This window comes from Pectinophora gossypiella, chromosome 10 (assembly GCF_024362695.1).
Source record: "Pectinophora gossypiella chromosome 10, ilPecGoss1.1, whole genome shotgun sequence".
NCBI lineage: Eukaryota > Metazoa > Arthropoda > Insecta > Lepidoptera > Gelechiidae > Pectinophora > Pectinophora gossypiella.
In genome coordinates, this window is record NC_065413.1 from 16,021,533 (window position 1) to 16,040,022 (window position 18,490).

At 39.2% G+C, this 18,490-nt stretch overlaps 1 protein-coding gene across 2 annotated transcripts in view; it reads right to left on the bottom strand.

Moving 5' to 3' along the window:
* LOC126369931 (protogenin-like) overlaps window positions 1–18,490 on the bottom strand; it is a 144,623-nt gene that overhangs the window by 9,565 nt on the left and 116,568 nt on the right. For both annotated transcript variants that reach the window (XR_007566782.1, XM_050014527.1), the window contains exons 6-14: window positions 17,421–17,610; window positions 15,848–15,988; window positions 5,535–5,699; window positions 4,560–4,632; window positions 3,019–3,213; window positions 2,192–2,283; window positions 1,638–1,722; window positions 583–750; window positions 94–217 (exon numbers count right to left, since the gene is read on the bottom strand). Coding sequence is in view for 1 of the 2 variants with exons in the window: in XM_050014527.1 (XP_049870484.1) it covers window positions 94–217; window positions 583–750; window positions 1,638–1,722; window positions 2,192–2,283; window positions 3,019–3,213; window positions 4,560–4,632; window positions 5,535–5,699; window positions 15,848–15,988; window positions 17,421–17,610 (1,233 nt within the window). In the remaining variant the exon portion in view is untranslated. The remainder of the gene's footprint in view (window positions 1–93; window positions 218–582; window positions 751–1,637; window positions 1,723–2,191; window positions 2,284–3,018; window positions 3,214–4,559; window positions 4,633–5,534; window positions 5,700–15,847; window positions 15,989–17,420; window positions 17,611–18,490) is intronic.

Sequence of the window (18,490 nt, forward strand, 5' to 3'; positions counted from 1 at the left end):
TTCTCCATGCTACTTTTTTGGCTCTTGATATAATAAACGATAGTCAATGCATTCGCAACCAAGACATCTCTACTTGGCTGTACAGAACCTCACCCTGCGTCGAGGTCAGCCGCAGCAGCTGCGGTGGACGCCCAGGGCACCATCGTCAGGTCCTGACGCAGCCATGTCGCCGTGCGGGAGCCCAGCACGCGCACCAGCATCGGTGATGATGGAGACACTAGAAGGAAATTTATCAACTTAAGTATTTACTATGCAGGAGGATTTTTTGGCGCTATTTCTATTCATCAGCCATAAAATGTTATACTCAAATATTTTTTATTGTTCATAATTATGAGTACATAATGTTTACACGTCGAGGTTCTTAAGTTACTACACTTAGTAGGTGGTGGCCACACTAGGAAAACAAATCTCAGGAATGCGAAGGGAATGTGGGTTTCCTTCACCGCTCAGCATGTGATAATCATTTATGATCCAAACATGTCCTTGCTGGGATTTGAACCTGCGAACTCACACTATGAGCACTCACATCAAGCGTTCTTCCAACTGGATTACCATACCACAGCTCCAATAAATGAAACTTACCATCCAAAGTATAGTTGTAGACAGATCCGTCCAGGGTGACATTGTGCTCCGTGCCCCCCTCGTTTTTGTACTGCAAGATCCACTGCATCACTCCAGGGTTGTCTTCCGCGAACTGCTTCCACGACACCACCACGCCACCCTCCTCCAACTTCGCTAGTCTTATCGGCACTGCAATAAGGCATTGGTTATGTAAATTGGAATGTAAATAAACAAAGAGTTATAAAAAACTTTACCACATAGATGGTTTTAAGTTTACGCGGTTATTATCATAATTAAAGCACATAATAACGGGTTCTTACCGCGTTTAAATGGGGATATGAGACCCGATATTTCGACACTGATGCAAGTGCCATGATCACGGGATGACTGAGTCTCATATCCCCATTGAAACGCGGTAAGAACCCGTTATTATGTGCTTTAATTTACCACATAGGTTATAAAAAATTACATCCAAACGGGAAGAAAATGATAACTAACTGAGTAAGGGATTTCCAGGCTACGTTTCTCAAAAACAATTATGTAGATGGCGCTGTGCAGTTCTTCGTTCGTTTAAGTTTCTCATTTAATGGATAATAGATATTATGCATCTTTTATCTTTGTGTTTGGGTATAAATTATGACCCTTTTTATTACACCCAGGCACAGTTACATCTTCCACCCATTATTATTCTGATCAAAATAAAGAGAAGCAATATAGCAACGTAATTCTATACATAGTGTGATTCAAAGCAACAATTATTTTTATATTATGCTTCTGCCATTACATTGTATTTTTTAATAATTATGTACCCGAGTAATGAGAAAATAGGTAATTATTACATTCTATTCTTTCTTCTATTCTTTTTTCTATGTCTCAGTGAAGCAAAAAAAAAACAAACTAAACAAACAAAACAAAACACAAACTTACAAACAAACGATAAACTAAACTAAAACAAAAAAACTAAACTAAACTGATTTAAACTTTTTTATTATTATTTATTTTTTAAGCGTGAGTATTTCATTCTGCTATGCCTCTGACTAGTTCAACTAGGAATAATATAGTCATTAGATATTCACCTCCTTGTCCTTGACAAATGGCACCTTTCGATAGATCACTGGCAACATTCTTGATGAAGGCTGTGAGACGACTGTACGCTCGGACCTGTAGAAGAAATACACATGTAAAAATGTTATCTATGCATAAGTAACACAACCAATAAGGGGTTGGAGTCGTTTACTTCGGAAGGTCTATCTTGGAGACCCTACACCTGATCTGTGGGTGGTGCTGATATCGGTGGTAAGCTTCGGCCGTATCTGATACCCTCAAGACAAAGTCGTTAAGCGACGAAACTGTTGATACCAAGTGGAATATTCCATCGCAAAAGTATGGAATTGAAAATACTTACTTACTTAATTAAATAAGAAACACAAAAATCCACTTGATATCAACTCAGAATCATGGTCTGAATCATCCCACTCAGTATTCATTACAACGTCACTAACACCCTGTATAGTCGGCCCTATTAACCAGGGATCTTTCATAGATAGCCTCAAGCTCCACGTATCTTTGCTGAAGAACTATATGGCAGAGCCAGAATTTGTCTGTCTGTCTGACCGTCTCCAGTACTTACTTGAAATCGGTAAGGGATCAGGGGTTTATCAACCGTGACGATTTCTTCAGTTTTGGTAAGTGGATGACCAGGTAGAGAGTCAGCTTTGTCCTCTGAAAACAAAACAACATCAAGTTTAGTAACAGACGGCCTCTGGGTCCAGTGTTTGAGCGTTCGGCTCACGATTTGGAGGTCCCAGGCTCCAATCCCGATGGAGACATCACAAAAGTCATTTTGTGATTCTTAGGGACTTCTGGGTTCAGTGGTGAGCGTTGTGACCACGATCCGGAGGTCTCGGGTTCGAATCCCGGTGGGAACATATCACAAGTATCACTTTGTGATCCCTAGTTTGGTTAGGACATTACATGCTGATCACCTAATTGTCCAAAACGTAAGATGATCCGTGCTTCGGAAGGCACGTTAAGCCGTTGGTCTCGGTTACTACTTACTGATGTAAGTAAGTAGTCGTTACATGAGCCATGTCAGGGGCTTAATAATAATCCTGACACCAGGGTTGATGAGGTTTTTAATTCACCTGACAGTGTGTGAATCATTGAAAATGTCTATATCCTTTATTTTAGAATTTATTAAGTTGTACTCGTCACAAATCCTACAGAATGGTAGTTCGAATGTTCTATTGACAGGAAACTGAGGAATGCAGCGAGGAACTTTGAGCACCAATTTACTTAGCTTTTAGCTTATGAAATCAGAAATCAGAATCATTAAAATTTATTCAACGTAATTATCATGGACAAACTTGTGAAGGTCAATGTAACAATTTTGAATTTACGTCATTTCGCAAGGTGTTATGGCTGAGGAGAAGAAATGATATGTTAAGAGAGACTCACCTTCAGGCGTCCCGTGGACGGTGTAAGCGACGACCTCCCCTACCACGGGTCTTTGCCAAGTGACTTTGACCTTGCGGTCCCCGACGGGCCAGCACTGCACGTTGGTGGGGGCAGCGGCGTCCACCCCCGTCACATTCAGCATGGCCCATGACGAGGCCACTGATATGGCGTTATGGGCGAAGCATTGGTATACTCCTGGAAGAATATTATGTGGTATATGAATACAGGTATTCTCAGATCATCACAAATCTCTATTTTCAGACTTGTATGGGAGGTCAGACGGTTCTCTATTTTTACTCATAAAATTTTATGTAATAATTTACCATGGCATAATGTTACTTGTCCTATTATTAGTTACGCATAGTATTAATTTGTCATAACTTTTTAAGCATAATTTTGAAACTCATAACTACGATAAGCATAATAATTAATGACAATAATGACATATAAGCATAATTATTATAAGCATAAAAACTATACTCCGAATAAGAAAAGTTTTAGCACAACTTTGAACATTTCCGAAACTTACTTTTTCCTTGGCTGCATTTGGTTTATGATTGTCACTTCAGTATACTTTTCGTGTGTAAGATAAACATGCTGGCGGCGTAGGGGTCGCCCAAGGGCCACCCCCGCCGCACCCTAACCTACTGTTATGCCTTGTAAAAATTATGACAAAACACTATTATTCTAAAAAAGAATTATGGATACCTATTTATATGCGAAACAAATTTATGCCAACAAATATTAGTCCAAAAATAAGTTATACCTAACAAACCAGTATTCTTAGATGTGATTATGGGAAAGTGCTATTATGCTAAAAAACGTTATGCAAAAAGGATTATGATAATTAAAATTATGATAAAACCATTTATGCATTTTAAGAGAATCCCAGGTCAGACAGGTAGTCGCTTCTGTAAAAAACCAGACCTGTCAAATCTTCAGGTTAGGTAAGCGGACCCTGTGTAAAACGGGATAATGCTAGGGAGATGATGATGATGAGACATGTGTGGGTGGTGGAATTGAGGACTGCTCGCGGCACCTCGCGACGACGCTCAGCCGTAGATCTTAGTAAGTCTTCCGTCGTCTCTGCTTACCCCAACGGAAAATAGGCGTGATGTTTGTGTACTACTCAAAGACTTAAACATACTTAAAGATACGGGACTCGGGACTTAAAGATAGCTGGCGAGGAGTGGGTGCATATAACTAATATTACTTTACACACCTGCCTACCGCTTTGGGGATTCAGCCGTGGTGCTATGTTACGTTATACTACTTTCCCCCGAAACTACACCACTTAGGGGTTTTCCAGGGAAAGAACTATCATATGGTCTTCCATGCGTCTTAATCTATCCCATTGACATTCAGAATTTGCCTTTAAACTGTTTTAAGACAGTAGTTAAACAGAAACTTTGCAAAACCACCATTAACACATGTTACACCATTAACACCATGTTTATGGAACACGATGTTCATGCGTCACCATAGGTGGATGAGACGTTCGTTATATAAAAATTTACGATTCCAAGTGTAAGCCAACATACCTGCATCATCGGAAGTGACTCCACTGATCACCAACTCGGTACGTTGGCCATCTGTCGACTTCCTTAAGTTGTTCTGAAAGAGAAAAAACAGTTACAAAGTCCAGTCAAAGAAAAATGAATAATACAACGAGTAGAACGGTAACTCCCTGCCCCGCGCAATTCGTACCGAACGTCGACCTCACCCCTCTGGATTTTACTTTAGTCTTAAAAACCGCGAGCAAGGGAGACAGCGCGCTGACCGTAACAAAACCTACGACATCGAATACCATGATGGGACCAGTATACAGTTGTCACTGTTTGAATAGTCCTCACCTAATCCTGATGAGGCAACCCTATATATTTAGAAGGCCTATTCAAATCATAGTATAAGAAAACCAGGTATGCTTAAAAGTGACAGCTAACATTTCAAGGTTGGCCTAGCTGATTTACTTTGCCATTGCGTAAAAAAGCTTCGCGGACGTCGAGAAGATAACTACTGGAATATATTTTTTAACATCAGTTAGAACATTTTCAACATATTCTGTTAATACACGCTATAAAACTATACTATATATTATAATATATCTGTTTTATATATGTATATATCTTGTAATATACTTATTTATGTAATTAATGATAAGTAGTCTATGTAAGTGTTTAGTAATATTAGTAATAAGTACACATTTAGTTTACTTGTAATTCATAGATATCAACTCATTTATTGCGTGATAACACCGGCCCACTGAGTTTCTCTCAGGCTAGCTAGCTGGAAGAAATCCCAATTAGGGATAAGCTCGCCTATGCTTTATCTAAAGATAAATTATAGGTAAATTTCCTTTGTATTTTAAAGCAATAAAGAGTAGGGGGAGGCCTTTGCCCAGCAGTGGGACATTGAATAGGCTACAGAAAAAAAAAAGAGTATACAAACAAACAAACAAACACGCCAGTATAGCAAATTGCGGTTGTATTATTATTGGTATCAGCTTGTTCACATACCCTTCCAGCCATCTGCAGCGGCTGCCCATCCTTGTACCAGGTGACCGTGGGCGCTGGTCTCCCAACCGCCGTGCAGTTGAACCGGACGGTGCTCGCCCGAAGAGCCTCCTTCGATGACGGAGGTATCATGATCTCCGCGGGCTCTGTCAGGGTTACAGTGAACATCTGGAAGGGAAGAAAAATAAAGTTTTAATATACAGTGTTAGTGACATCGTAACGAATACTGAGGGGGATGATTCAGACCATGATTCTGAGTTAATATCAAGTGGGTTTTCTGCCGCAAAATTTATGTTTTCTTTTTGTGTATTTTTAAATTATTTGGAAGATGGAAAATTCCACTTGATATTAACTCAGAATAAGGAGCTGAATCACCCCCTCCGTATTTGTTACGATGTCACTTACACCCCGTACAAGTATGTACAGGCAGCCATATAAGTGCGTATGGGTGTTAGTGACATCGTAACAAATACTGAGGAGGATAATTCAGACCATGATTCTGAGTTGATATCAAGTAGAATTTTCTATCGGAAAATTCATGAAAGTTTTTTTTTTTATTAACTTCAGTTCCATACTTTTGCGACGGAAAATTCCTCATGATAACAACTCAGAATTTTCGTTACGATATCACTAACGCCCTGTATAACGTAACATAAGCTCACTTTATTATATACCGATTGAGGTAGTAAGAAATTGCAGCTGCTACACAAAGCTACATTTCTGCTACGGCCATGCTACGATTGCATATTTTCTGTAGCACATATGCTACGATGCTGCGGCATTGTGGTACTAGGTAGGTATAGACGCGAATCGGTGCGGGGCAGATAGTGTCCTTTCTATCGCTCACGACTATATCCCAATTGGGGTAGTCAGAGGAACTAAATACCCACAGCTCACCGAGCTTTCTGTTAGACCAACTGTGTTAGAGAAAAATGCACTTAAGATAAATAAATAACTCATTGATTCAAGTCCGGCACCCGAGTTCGATCCGCCGCTCCCCGTTTGGGAAGCTAGGACCCACAGGACCACAGTGACTTAATATATCTCATTTTTTATAAAAAACGACGTTCGCCTTCTCTTTAATTTGTTCCATATAAGCTCTTCTTGGTCCTCCCCTTCCTCTCTTTCCTTGTAGTTTTCCTTCTATGATGTTTTTAATTAATTCGTCGTGTCTTACGTAGTAGTTTATCGACGCAAAATAGAATAGAATAAAGATAACATAACACGGCATCACGGTTATATACCTAAAGGGGAAGGTAGAAAGAGAGAGAGAGAGAGAGAAGAAAGAGGTGTTTAGTACCCACTCCAAGTATTAAATAAGAAAATAAAAGCAATTGAGGAGCTCGGTGGCGCAGCGGTAAACGCGCTCGGTCTGCGATTGTTGAAGTTAAGCAACTTTCGCAAAGGCCGACCACAAAAAAATAAAGTTTTCATCTCGAGCTCCTCCGTGCTTCGGAAGGCACGTTAAGCCGTTGGTCCCGGCTGCATTAGCAGTCGTTAATAACCACCAATCCGCACTGGGCCCGCGTGGTGGTTTAAGGCCCGATCTCCCTATCCATCCATAGGGAAGGCCCGTGCCCCAGCAGTGGGGACGTTAATGGGCTGGTGATGATATGAGTTGGTCCAGCAGAAAACTGGCCATAGACGAAACGAATTTAAATGTAAACATAATAATAATTATTATTTAAAAAAAACTTATTTTCACAATCAAATATTAATTTCCTTTGTGTCTGGCCTGTGTAATTAGAGGGATTAATTAACTTACGTCTGGAATTTTTCAATATTCCAAACATCCACATAATTAATATTTACTACAGATAAATTACAACGTCGGGATGACACCGCTCTTTGTAAACACTAATAAAGTAGGACATAGGTAATTAAGTATACAATTATAAAACTAAATAGACACCACTGTGTCTAGCAGAAAATTTTGCATGAATTTTGCATTTACATGAAGTAAAATGTCACTGATTTGACACTTCAAATCAGTGACATTTTACTAAACGTCAAAACATGAAATTACTATGGAATGTGTACGATAAAGCACACTGTTACGTCATAGAAAACGTACATAAAATGTCGGACTTATTATTACGTTTTCTTGATTAAAATTCATAAATAAGTTAAATAGAAAAAAGAAAATGTATTTCTTTACTTTTAGACCTATCTTTATTTAGCAATCAGAATTTCATAATTTATTTTGAACCTAGTACGGTCACGAGTACTAATATGTATACATTTTGATAACATATCACATTAACTTTTTTGCCAAATTGACCTGTAAGTCGCATTAAATTGTTTTAAGTTTACGCGGTTATTATCATAATTAAAACACATAATAACGGGTTCTTACCGCGTTCATCCCGTGATCATGGCACTTGCAACAGTGTCGAAATATCGGGAGTCTCATATCCCCATTTAAACGCGGTAAGAACCCGTTATTATGTGTTTTAGTCGCATTAAATGTCAAATATGTTAGTGCGACAGGTCGCTATCGTCCTATACTAGGGTGGATTAATTCTTTCAAATTATAATTCGCTCTAACGACGCCGTGAGCCAAGGTTTGCGCCAAACTGACACTATCTTACATTTTGTATCGGGTGAGAGCTCAGCGCTCCCCATGTGTCCCTCCAAGTAATTAAAATCGTCCCACAATAACTCTGAATCACTTTTTAAATGGTCATACTGAAAAAAATAGATTTTGGTAATCCTTTTGAAATGTACTCTCTCTTTTGATCTACTCTAAACCGGCGTGCGTGTATGAAGCGATTGATGAATGTGGAGGAAGCAAGAGAAGTGTGTCAGGATCGAAGCTTACCCCGGTGGGAAATAGGCGTGAGTTTATGTATGTATGTTTTGAAATGTCTTTACTGTCATTCATAAATGTAATGTTACAATTCAAAACTTATGTTGAGAGTGTATATTTCGATATTTTGTGCGATTCACAATAGGTAAAATTATTAGGCAACAATAACAATAAGACACGTCAAAGAAAAACCATTTATTATTTTCTTACGAAATTATGTCGATCAATAGTATGAATGAAGTAAAAAAGCGTATTATTTACCAGAATATTTTCCGGTAAACGGTAAATATTTTATAACAAATATTGACATTTCCTTATATGAAATGTAGCATTAAATAACATCGTTTATCATATTATGGAATGTGAACACTCCAATTACTAAGGAAATTGAAAATAATATTCCAAGTTTACTTAGAAAACATTCATAAGAGAATCACCCAAGCGCACTGACGTGTTTAAGACAAGTTCTCGGTATCCCAACAAAGCTGTACGACTTCGAGTAATTTTTGCTTGGTTGGAATAATTGTGGAATATTTAAATATAGAACTTGAAAATACACTGGTTTTTGAAAATCTTTGATCCATAAAACCTTTTTTATTTCACAAAAAGAACTTTTCCTTGTTTTTCGTCAGAATTAATCTATACTTATAATAAATCTGTAGAGAGGTCAATTCTGTACATTAAATATATTTTCAAAATAACTATCAGGGGGTGATTAGTGATCGATACTGATGCCAAAAATGCAATCAGTAAAATTTTTGTCTGTCTGTCTGTCTGTCTGTCTGACTGTCTGTCTGTCTGTCTGTCTGTATGTTCCTTATAGAAACAAAAACTACTGGACGGATTTTAATGAAACTTGGTACAATTATTCTTCATACTTCTGGGCAGGTTATAGTATACTTTTCATCACGCTACAATCAATAGGAGCAGAGTAGTGAAGGGAAATTTTGGGAAAACGGGAGAAGTTACTCCATTTTTTAAGCTTCCGTCGCGTGAGCAGCCTTAATGGTTAAAGTTACATAGAAATCATGTATGACGGAAATATCTAAATATATAAAAGGAGAAACTGACTGACTGAATGACTGACATATTAACGCACAGCCTAAACGGCTAAACGTAGGCACTTGAAATTAGGAAGGGACGTAGCTTAGGTACCGTAGAGGTGCACTAAGAAAGGAATTCTCGAAATTCCCACGGGAACAGGAATTAGCGGGAAAACCCTTTTGTATAAAAATTCTATACCGCTTAAGTTAGACGCTTGAAATTTGGCATGCAGGTACCAAAGTTAACTTAAAGCTTAGTTGCAACTGGATATTGCAAAATTCCCACGGGAACGGGAGTTAGCGAGAAAAAACATGTGTATGATAAAATCTAAACCGCGTAAGATAGATGTTTTCAATCTAGCATGCATGCTACGAATAAAAGCATGCATGCATACCTTAGTAAATATAAATTTTAGTTATGGCTGTATTTTGAAAAATGGGAATTGGCGGGTAAAAAAAATTGTATGAAAAAATCTAAACTGCATAAGTTAGATGAGATATATACCTTGGTGAATGCAAAGTTAAAAATTTCCCTGGGAACGGGAAGCGAGTTAGAAGCTTGAAATTTATAGCTCGCGGTAGTGGCAACCAAGAAACGTCGCGGCCGCGGCGGCGTTTGTGGGGCGGCGACAGCGGTGGCGAGGCGCGGAGGGGGGGCAGATACCCGAGTGAGCAACCGGAACGCGGCAGACGCGTGAGGGCAGACTTCGTTTATGGTCGTGTCAAATATTGAATTTTGCGGGCGAACTTTTCACTATTCTTGGATGGTTCAAATCTTTCGTAGGTAGTTTTCTGTTGAATTTTCCAGGCGGACGTTTCACGGCGTATTTCTGTTGTAATTTTTAAATTTTGTTTAAATTTTCGAAATTGATCGTATTTTCCTAAAATATCAAACCAAATCATAAACTAATAATCTAGAAATTAATAACAATTCATTATTTAACTGAGCTACTTATACTGTAACCTCATTTAAAAATAATAAAATTAAGCATTTTTTAACCTTTCTTCCACACACACAAAGATCTTTCTTTTATAACACGCCACGCGGACGGAGTCGCGGGCAAAAGCTAGTTATTCATAAAATTATTTCTCTTTAAGCTCAATTACTTAAACAAAGTAAAAGGCAAGCTAAATATTTATAATACAATTTACATTATGAAGGGGCGTAACAGGAAAATGTCTTTTTAGGAAATAGGAATTTAAAATTTTAAACTTTGAGCCTTCCAATGAGGGAATTTCCAGGCTACGTTCTCCAAACACAATATAGATAGCGCTGTTCTGATTTTACATAACAATTACTTCATCATCACCAGCCCATTAACGTCCCCACTGCTGGAGCACGGGCCTTCCCTATGGATGGATGGGGAGATCGGGCCTTAAACCACCACGCGGGCCTATTGCGGATTGATAGTTATTACCTAACGACTGCTAATGCAGCCGTGCGTGCCTTAACGTGCCTTCCGAAGCACGAAGGAGCTCGAGATGAAAACTTTTTTTTTAAACCCATCCTATGCGAAACCGGCCTTTGCGAAAGTTGCTTAACTTCAACAATCGCAGACCGAGCGCGTTAACCGCTGCGCCACCGAGCTCCTCTCAAAAATAATTAATTATTATTGCTCAATGTACATAAATAAAACAAAAAAATAATCACGTATCGATCCGTACCTGACCTGAACGGGCCTGTCAAATCTTAAGGTTAAGTAAGCGGACCCTGTGGAAACGGGATGATGCCATGGAGGTGATGATGATGATGTTACCGTTTTACATGTAGTATTTATTATTCAGAATCAGAATCAGAATCATTTATTCAACGTAATTACCATGGATAAACTTGTTGAAGGTCAATGTAACATTTTTGAATTTACGTCATTTCGCAAGGTGTTATGGCTGAGGAGAAGAAATGACAAGAAACTGCAACAGCAACACATCTTTTAAATCAATGAGGGTACATTACAAGTTATTTAATAACTAGAGGAACACATTCCATACCAGACATTTTTATCATTTAGGTAATCATTAATCTTATAATAGGCTTTTTTACATAAAGTAAGCTTCACGTGAGCTTTAAATCTGCTCTCTGACAAATTTAAAATATTATCTGGTATTTTATTGTAAAAACGTATACATAACCCCAAAAAAGATGAATTTAATTTACTTAATCTAGAATTTTGAACAACAATTTTATTTTTATTCCTTGTATTGTAAGTATGCCTTTCACAGTTTCTCGGAAGGAGAGATACATTTTTACGCACATACATAATGTTTTCATAAATATATTGACTTTTTTTACCATCATATTCATCTATATACTTAGCCACTATACCCTACATGTATCATTTGTCAATTACCCTCGGTATTCACTACTTAACAGGCTCTATAGTCTTGTAAAACGGCCTCCGTGGTCCAGTGGTTTGAGCGTTCAACTCACGATCCGGAGATCCCGGGTTCAAATCCCGTTGGGACATATCACGAAAATCACTTGGAAATCCCTAGTTTGGCTAGGACATTACATACTGATCACCAGATTGTCCGAAAGTAAGATGATCCGTGCTTCAGAAGGAACGTTAAGCCGTCGGTCCCGGTTACTACTTACTGGTGCAAGTTAGTAGTGGTTACACGAGCTATGGGCCTTTGGCGGCTCAGTAGTAACCCGTGACACCAGGGTTCACTGGACACGGGACATTTTCAAAATCACTTTGTGAGACGAGCCTTTGTTTGGTAAGGTCCTTCAATGAATCACCTGATTTTCCGAGAAAATAAGATGTGCCTGTATAGCGCGCTAGTTATTATAATAAAACCCGACACAAATATTTGAATGAACTGTATAACTTAGGATATTATATTAAATTACAAGATCCAAATATTGACACGCGTTAGTTTGCTCGCGCTAGAGATGTGACTGACCATTAGGTATGTCCCATACAGTGCCTGTGCTTCGGAATGCATGTCAAATCGTTGCATTTAGATACTACTAGTGCGATACTTGCAGTGGAGCAACTCGGGGAGATATATACCTCCCCCCCCAATCATCCGTCCCTTTCATTTTCGACGGTATACGCGTGTCGAAGGTTTTACCTAAATAAACATTTTATTATCATTATTATTTTTATTACTGTTTTATATTATTATTAATCTGGAACCTAACAGAGGGCAGCAGTAACTGTCAGTACTATTCAGAGGCGGAAGACAGGAGTTCTAGTACGGCTTTGTAATAGACTACTCTGGGCGCCATCCCACTTGCGTCAGACAGAGTACTGCGGGGCGGAAGACAAGAGAGAAATCACTGCCCTATAACCCTAAAAAAAGTAGCATGGAAAATGCTGCACCGACAAGAGTGCTCTTAAATTGATGATGATGATTTATTATTAAACTCGCTACTTGGCCAGCCAAATGGGAAACAACACGTGTATAATAGACAATATTTAGATAAACTCGATTACTGTTTACCAGTTTGCTCAGATTTAATGAGAAACTGAATTGCCTCGAGCAAGAGGAAAGAGGACAACACGATTCTAAATGTAAAGCGAAAGCGGGTAAGAAAACGCGGACATACATAAACATCATCATCATAATCACCAGCCCATTAACGTCCCCACTGCTGGGGCACGGGCCTTCCCTATGGATGGATAGGGAGATCGGGCCTTAAACCATCACGCGTGCCTAGTGCGGATTGATGGTTATTAACGACTGCTAATGCAGCCGGGACCAACAGCTTAACGTGCCTTCCGAAGCACGGAGGAGCTCGAGATGAAAACTTTTTTTTTGTGGTCACCCATCCTATGACCGGCCTTTGCGAAAGTTGCTTAACTTCAACAATCGCACACCGAGCGCGTTAACCGCTGCGCCATCGAGCTCCTCATACATAAACATAACCTCACGCTTATAGGCCCAAATGGGGTGGAGTGGGCATTGCTACAAGTAGTTTGAAGACAACTTGTACATAAGCCCACAACTCATACTAATTTAAGAGCTTTAAGAGCCACGCTCTTGTCGGTGTAGCATTCTCCATGCTACTTTTTAGGGAAAAATAGGGCAGTGGTTTCCCTCTTACCTTTCACCCAAGTTCACCACTATATCACAAAATTGGAATAGTCAGAGTTACATCCATCACAAGATCGACTAAGTGCCCACGCCTCATCGAGCTTTCTTATAACACACACTTTCTTTTTTTTTCTTCTTTTTTTTATTATAACACATCACACATATATAATTATGTAATATATAATAATACATCAAAGGTTATAAGTATTTAAATCCCGTGCAATATTCTCCCATAATATTGTTTTCTGTAATTGTTTTTGAAATCATTATAAACGTTTATTATTAAGTACTCATTTATTCGATGAATTGACGTAAAATATAAATGTAAATATTATGTTTCACTTTTGCATGGAACTGTGCCGGTCCGCGGAGGTCCGTGTTGCTCTATGGTATCTACCAATAAGCTAAATAATTATGATCGTTATTTATCGAAGAGAAAAAAAAAATGTCTGTTAGACCAACGTGACAGGTGAGCCGTATTGCCAACTATGCAAGTCCAGTACCGGGGACTCCCCATGTACGGTCACGAGCATTAATATGTATACCATGTACCATGTCACATTAACTTTTTTGACAAATTGAACTGTAAGTCTCACTAAATGTCAAATATGTTAGTGCGACAGTGTCCTAAAGTGAGTACATTATATTGCTCATGACTGTACCACAGGACCACAGTGGCTATAGATAACTTGAAACTACTTTTAATACGAAGTCCTAACACATGGATATTATGAACTATGTGGTGATAGGTGATCAACCCACCACCCACAATAATGGTACATTATGTTAGAAAGGTCACTATGTCCACCACATCGTCACTTACTATCAGCCGGGTCTGCATGACAACCGCACCGCGGCGCGAAATATATCGAGCGCTTGGACCAATAAACGATACGAATGCTATCTACGTAGATGGACATCAAGCTGCTATTAGTCGAAGGCCTCGATATAATTCGCGCCGCGCTCGGCACGGTTGCTGTGCAGAGCCTACAGGCGAGATTGTTTACAAATACTTGCATATGCATAAAAATATCAAACTCAACAAAAAAAGTCAAACTCAGCCCGCTATATCCCATCAAAAAGACCATCAAGATCTAAATGTAAACTTTTCGAGAAAAATTAAGTTATCACTGTGTTCATAGCGCGAGGAACAAATTTCTGAATAAACATCTGACGAATTTCCAAATTTGAACTAATGTCATAGAATAAAGAACAATAACTGTAGCGGACCTAACTAGTTCACCAGTTAATTCCGCCCGCGTGGAACAGATGGCGCCACCATTCAATAATGCAGTCCTGAAACGCGCTATCGAAGTTTACACAGCGTGACGCATATATGCAACTTCCAACAAAACACAGTTGGATCGTCAATCCCTAGTCACACTACCAACTTGTGGCTAGCGGGGTACTTCAGTACCCCGAATATATCCTGAGATGGACTACTAAAACGGACAAGTAATGTATAGGTCAAAGTGGTCCTGTGATTTACGTGGAACGCCAGTTCCGACCTCGATAACGGAGTTGCACCAATGAGTTATAAATTTATCTTACGTTCAACACAGTTGGCTTGACCATTATAGCACGTTGGTCTAACAGAAAGTTCGTTGAGGTGTGGGTACTTAGTTCATCTTGCGATGGATATACCTCTGACTACCCCAATTGGGATTATATTAGTGAGCTTGTATTATGAAGAACGGAATTTGCATGTGCTAAGCTAGATTAACTATAATACTGCGGAATCGTAGCACATATGCTACGGATAAAATGCATCCGTAGCAACTCCGTAGCAGCAATGTAGCTTTGCGTAGCAGCTGCAATTTTTTACGCAAAGAGATATGAAAGTTAATTGGTTTTTAACTTTTTTTTGACGTAACTTATTATGGACTTACCGCATATGATATTAACTACTTAACCGGACTCACCCGGTACAAAATATAGGACGACAAGTGTAAGGGTGCGCAATTATGCGCGAACCTCGGCTCAGAGCGTCGTCTGAGAAGATTATAATTTAAAAAAAGTAAAAATTATTTATTTACCAAATAAAGTAAAATTAACACAAGTTAATAGCGGGCCCTGCACTAGGGTTTCCCCTGTATCGCAGTAGCCCTATGGTATAACAATTTTCGCGTAAAGATTAAAAATACGAAGTCCGGTGGAGACTCAGGTACCTATATACATTGAATTAAAAAAAAAATAGGAAAATAATGATACATTTTAAATTTAAAGAGATCAGGAATTAAACATGTAAGTATCTTAAACTCTAAGATTCTTTATAATCTTACAATTATAGAGATCAGAAATAAAATTAAAATTCTAGTGGGATTAATAGCAAAAACCGCTGAATGAAGGAAATCGCTAACCACGCCGGCGGCGGCATCGAGGTCCTTACTTATTATGAGACCAACATAGGCGAAATCTCTTACCTTAGCCAAGTGTGGACTTCCCTCGACGGAGCAGGTGTAGTTCCCCTCCTGGTCGGACTGCAGACTGTGGATCACGAACACTTCCTGCGTCACGTCCAGCTCACTCTCCCTCTGTCCAGGAGGAGTCAGCTGCCACACCAGCTGGAAACGTTACATTAATAAGAACTTGTTATTTACTATCTGTAATCAAGAGGAATTTGTTATAAGAGAAGAAATGAATTTCCAAAAATAAAATAATCATGTAAACATAGCTGGCGAGGAGTGGGTATTCTATACACCTCTGCCTACCCCTTTAGGGATATAGGCGTGACACATACCCTTACCCTTTAGCAACAGTACCTATAAACACCTACTCCTCGCCTGCTATATTTGAATTTAAGTCCTTTGTTATATCCTGGAAACCACGTATTAATATAATAATTATCTATGATCTAAACATCAATTGAAACTCATAAAGAAAAAATCTGCTGTTTTTAGAGCTCGATTAGGCCCACGATCAGCGTAGCCAGATTATTTTTTTTGCCAAGTCGGGATTTTGGAACTTTTTGAGTAGAAAAAGCGGGATTCTTTCGTCGAAAGCGGGACAGAGTAAAACAAAACGTATTATGATAAAAAGTGTTTGAATATTTTTCTTTTAATTTGAGTTCAAATTACGTTTACGTGACAATAGATAGCAAAAATATCCATAGATAATGTATTTTAATAAAAAATTGGTATTTGTAATTAGATTTATATCGTTAAATAGTTGAGTCTTATTAGTCTTCTGAATAAAAAGAAAACGAAAATCAAAATTTCCAATCCACACTTGTCTGTGCCATCCGCCGGCGCTTTCTCAGTACGTTGCACGCACGGTCGAGTTATTCCCGAAAAGCGGGACTGAGCCTGTCCCGTGCGGGACATTAAATTTTGATTTAAAAATCGGGACGTCCCAACAAAATCGGGACGTCTGGCGACGCTGCCCCCGATGTACGTTACTCGTTCTCCGAACAGGGCTCGGAACGGATTCTAATGTTAAAAAAAAAAACAAGAAGAGGAAACACACAACGTAAGCATTATGGGACGATCTAAATAGCCTCAGATTATAATATGGTCATGACATTTCTCAGAAACTCAAACTCATAAATTATATCCTTATTCAGTAGGCAACAAAGTTACACTTTGAATCTGCATTTCTTGACATGACGAACGTCTTCTTCTTCTTCTATCGTGTAGGTTATGAGGTGAAGTACCAACCCCAGGGTTGACATGGATCATGTTAACGACTACTTACTTAAGTAGTAACCGGGACCAACGGCTTAACGTGCCTTCCAAAGCGCGAATCATGTTACTTTCAGACAATCTGGTGATCAGCATTTAATGTCGTAATCAAACTAGGGACCACAAAGTAATTTTTGTGATATGACCTCACCGGGAATCGAACCCAGGAACTCCGGATCGTGAGCCCAACGCTCAACCACTGGACTACGAAACTCGTTACACAAACGTCTCAAACTCCTAAAACTACAGCATCTTCTGACAACCTGTATAACCAGGGAAAAGAAGCTGCAAGAAAAACCTGGAAACTAATTCTTACCCTAGGTCTAGGCCAGCCGACAACGGGGCAAGGCAGCACGACCCTGCTGCCTCTAGCAGCCAGAATATTGGTCTCCTGGGTCACTGGAAGCAAGGACACCTCCAGGTCTTCATCTCCAGAGGTGGACACCTCCAAGGTGCCTGTGTGACTTGTCCGGCTCTTGTTCATTTGTATATTTGTTGCTACACATCTGTGGAGAATAAAGATCATTAAAACTGTATGCTAAAGCTCTGAGCACAGTTGGCTCAGTGAGGTGCGGGTACATAGTTCATCTTGCAATGGATATACCTCAGACTAGCCCAATTGAACGTGAGCTTATATTATGTAAAGGTTTTTGAAGTTTTCTAAAAGACCTCCTTCATATTAGAATATAGGGGACTTAGACGAAACTCCAGATTATACTTTTTATGAAACCACATAATGTATGCTATGGAATTTGTATGAAATAATGGTCTATGCGTCCATTGCCATTAAGGCCAAGCGCGCACTACGAGTTTTTCGCCGCGCGGCAGAAAAAAGCAGCGGCATAATGTCGCACTGTAATACTGTACCAAATGGTTTTAAATTGTATTGCGCGCATTTGACCGGCAGAGCCACCGCAGCGGCCCAGTATTACAGTGCGACTTAATGCCGCTGCTCTTTTCTGCCGCCTGGCCTAACCGAGCACAAAACATTGCCGGTAAAGTGGCTGTGGTATTTGAGAAGCCGTAGAGCTATCGTAGTTATCTGTTTGCAGGAGTAGTAGTAGAGAGCGGGGATGAACTGGCGACAGCGGCATTTATACAACAACCTCTTTCGTCTAATTCTCTTCTGTGGTCGGTCAACACTCCACAATTCAAACGAGAGAAGAAGCGAGTCGTGATACAGACTCTAACAAATAAATCGTATTACACCTACCTCCCTTGACACTCATAATCCGAATTATACATAATATAACAAAATTAGCAATTTAAATAATTATTCTACCTGTATTGTCGACATTCTACCGAGTTATAACGCACGAGTGACAAATTACACCAAAACAAAAGGTTGTGTTGTCAAAAGAAAATTATATTAAAGGCGTAGGCACA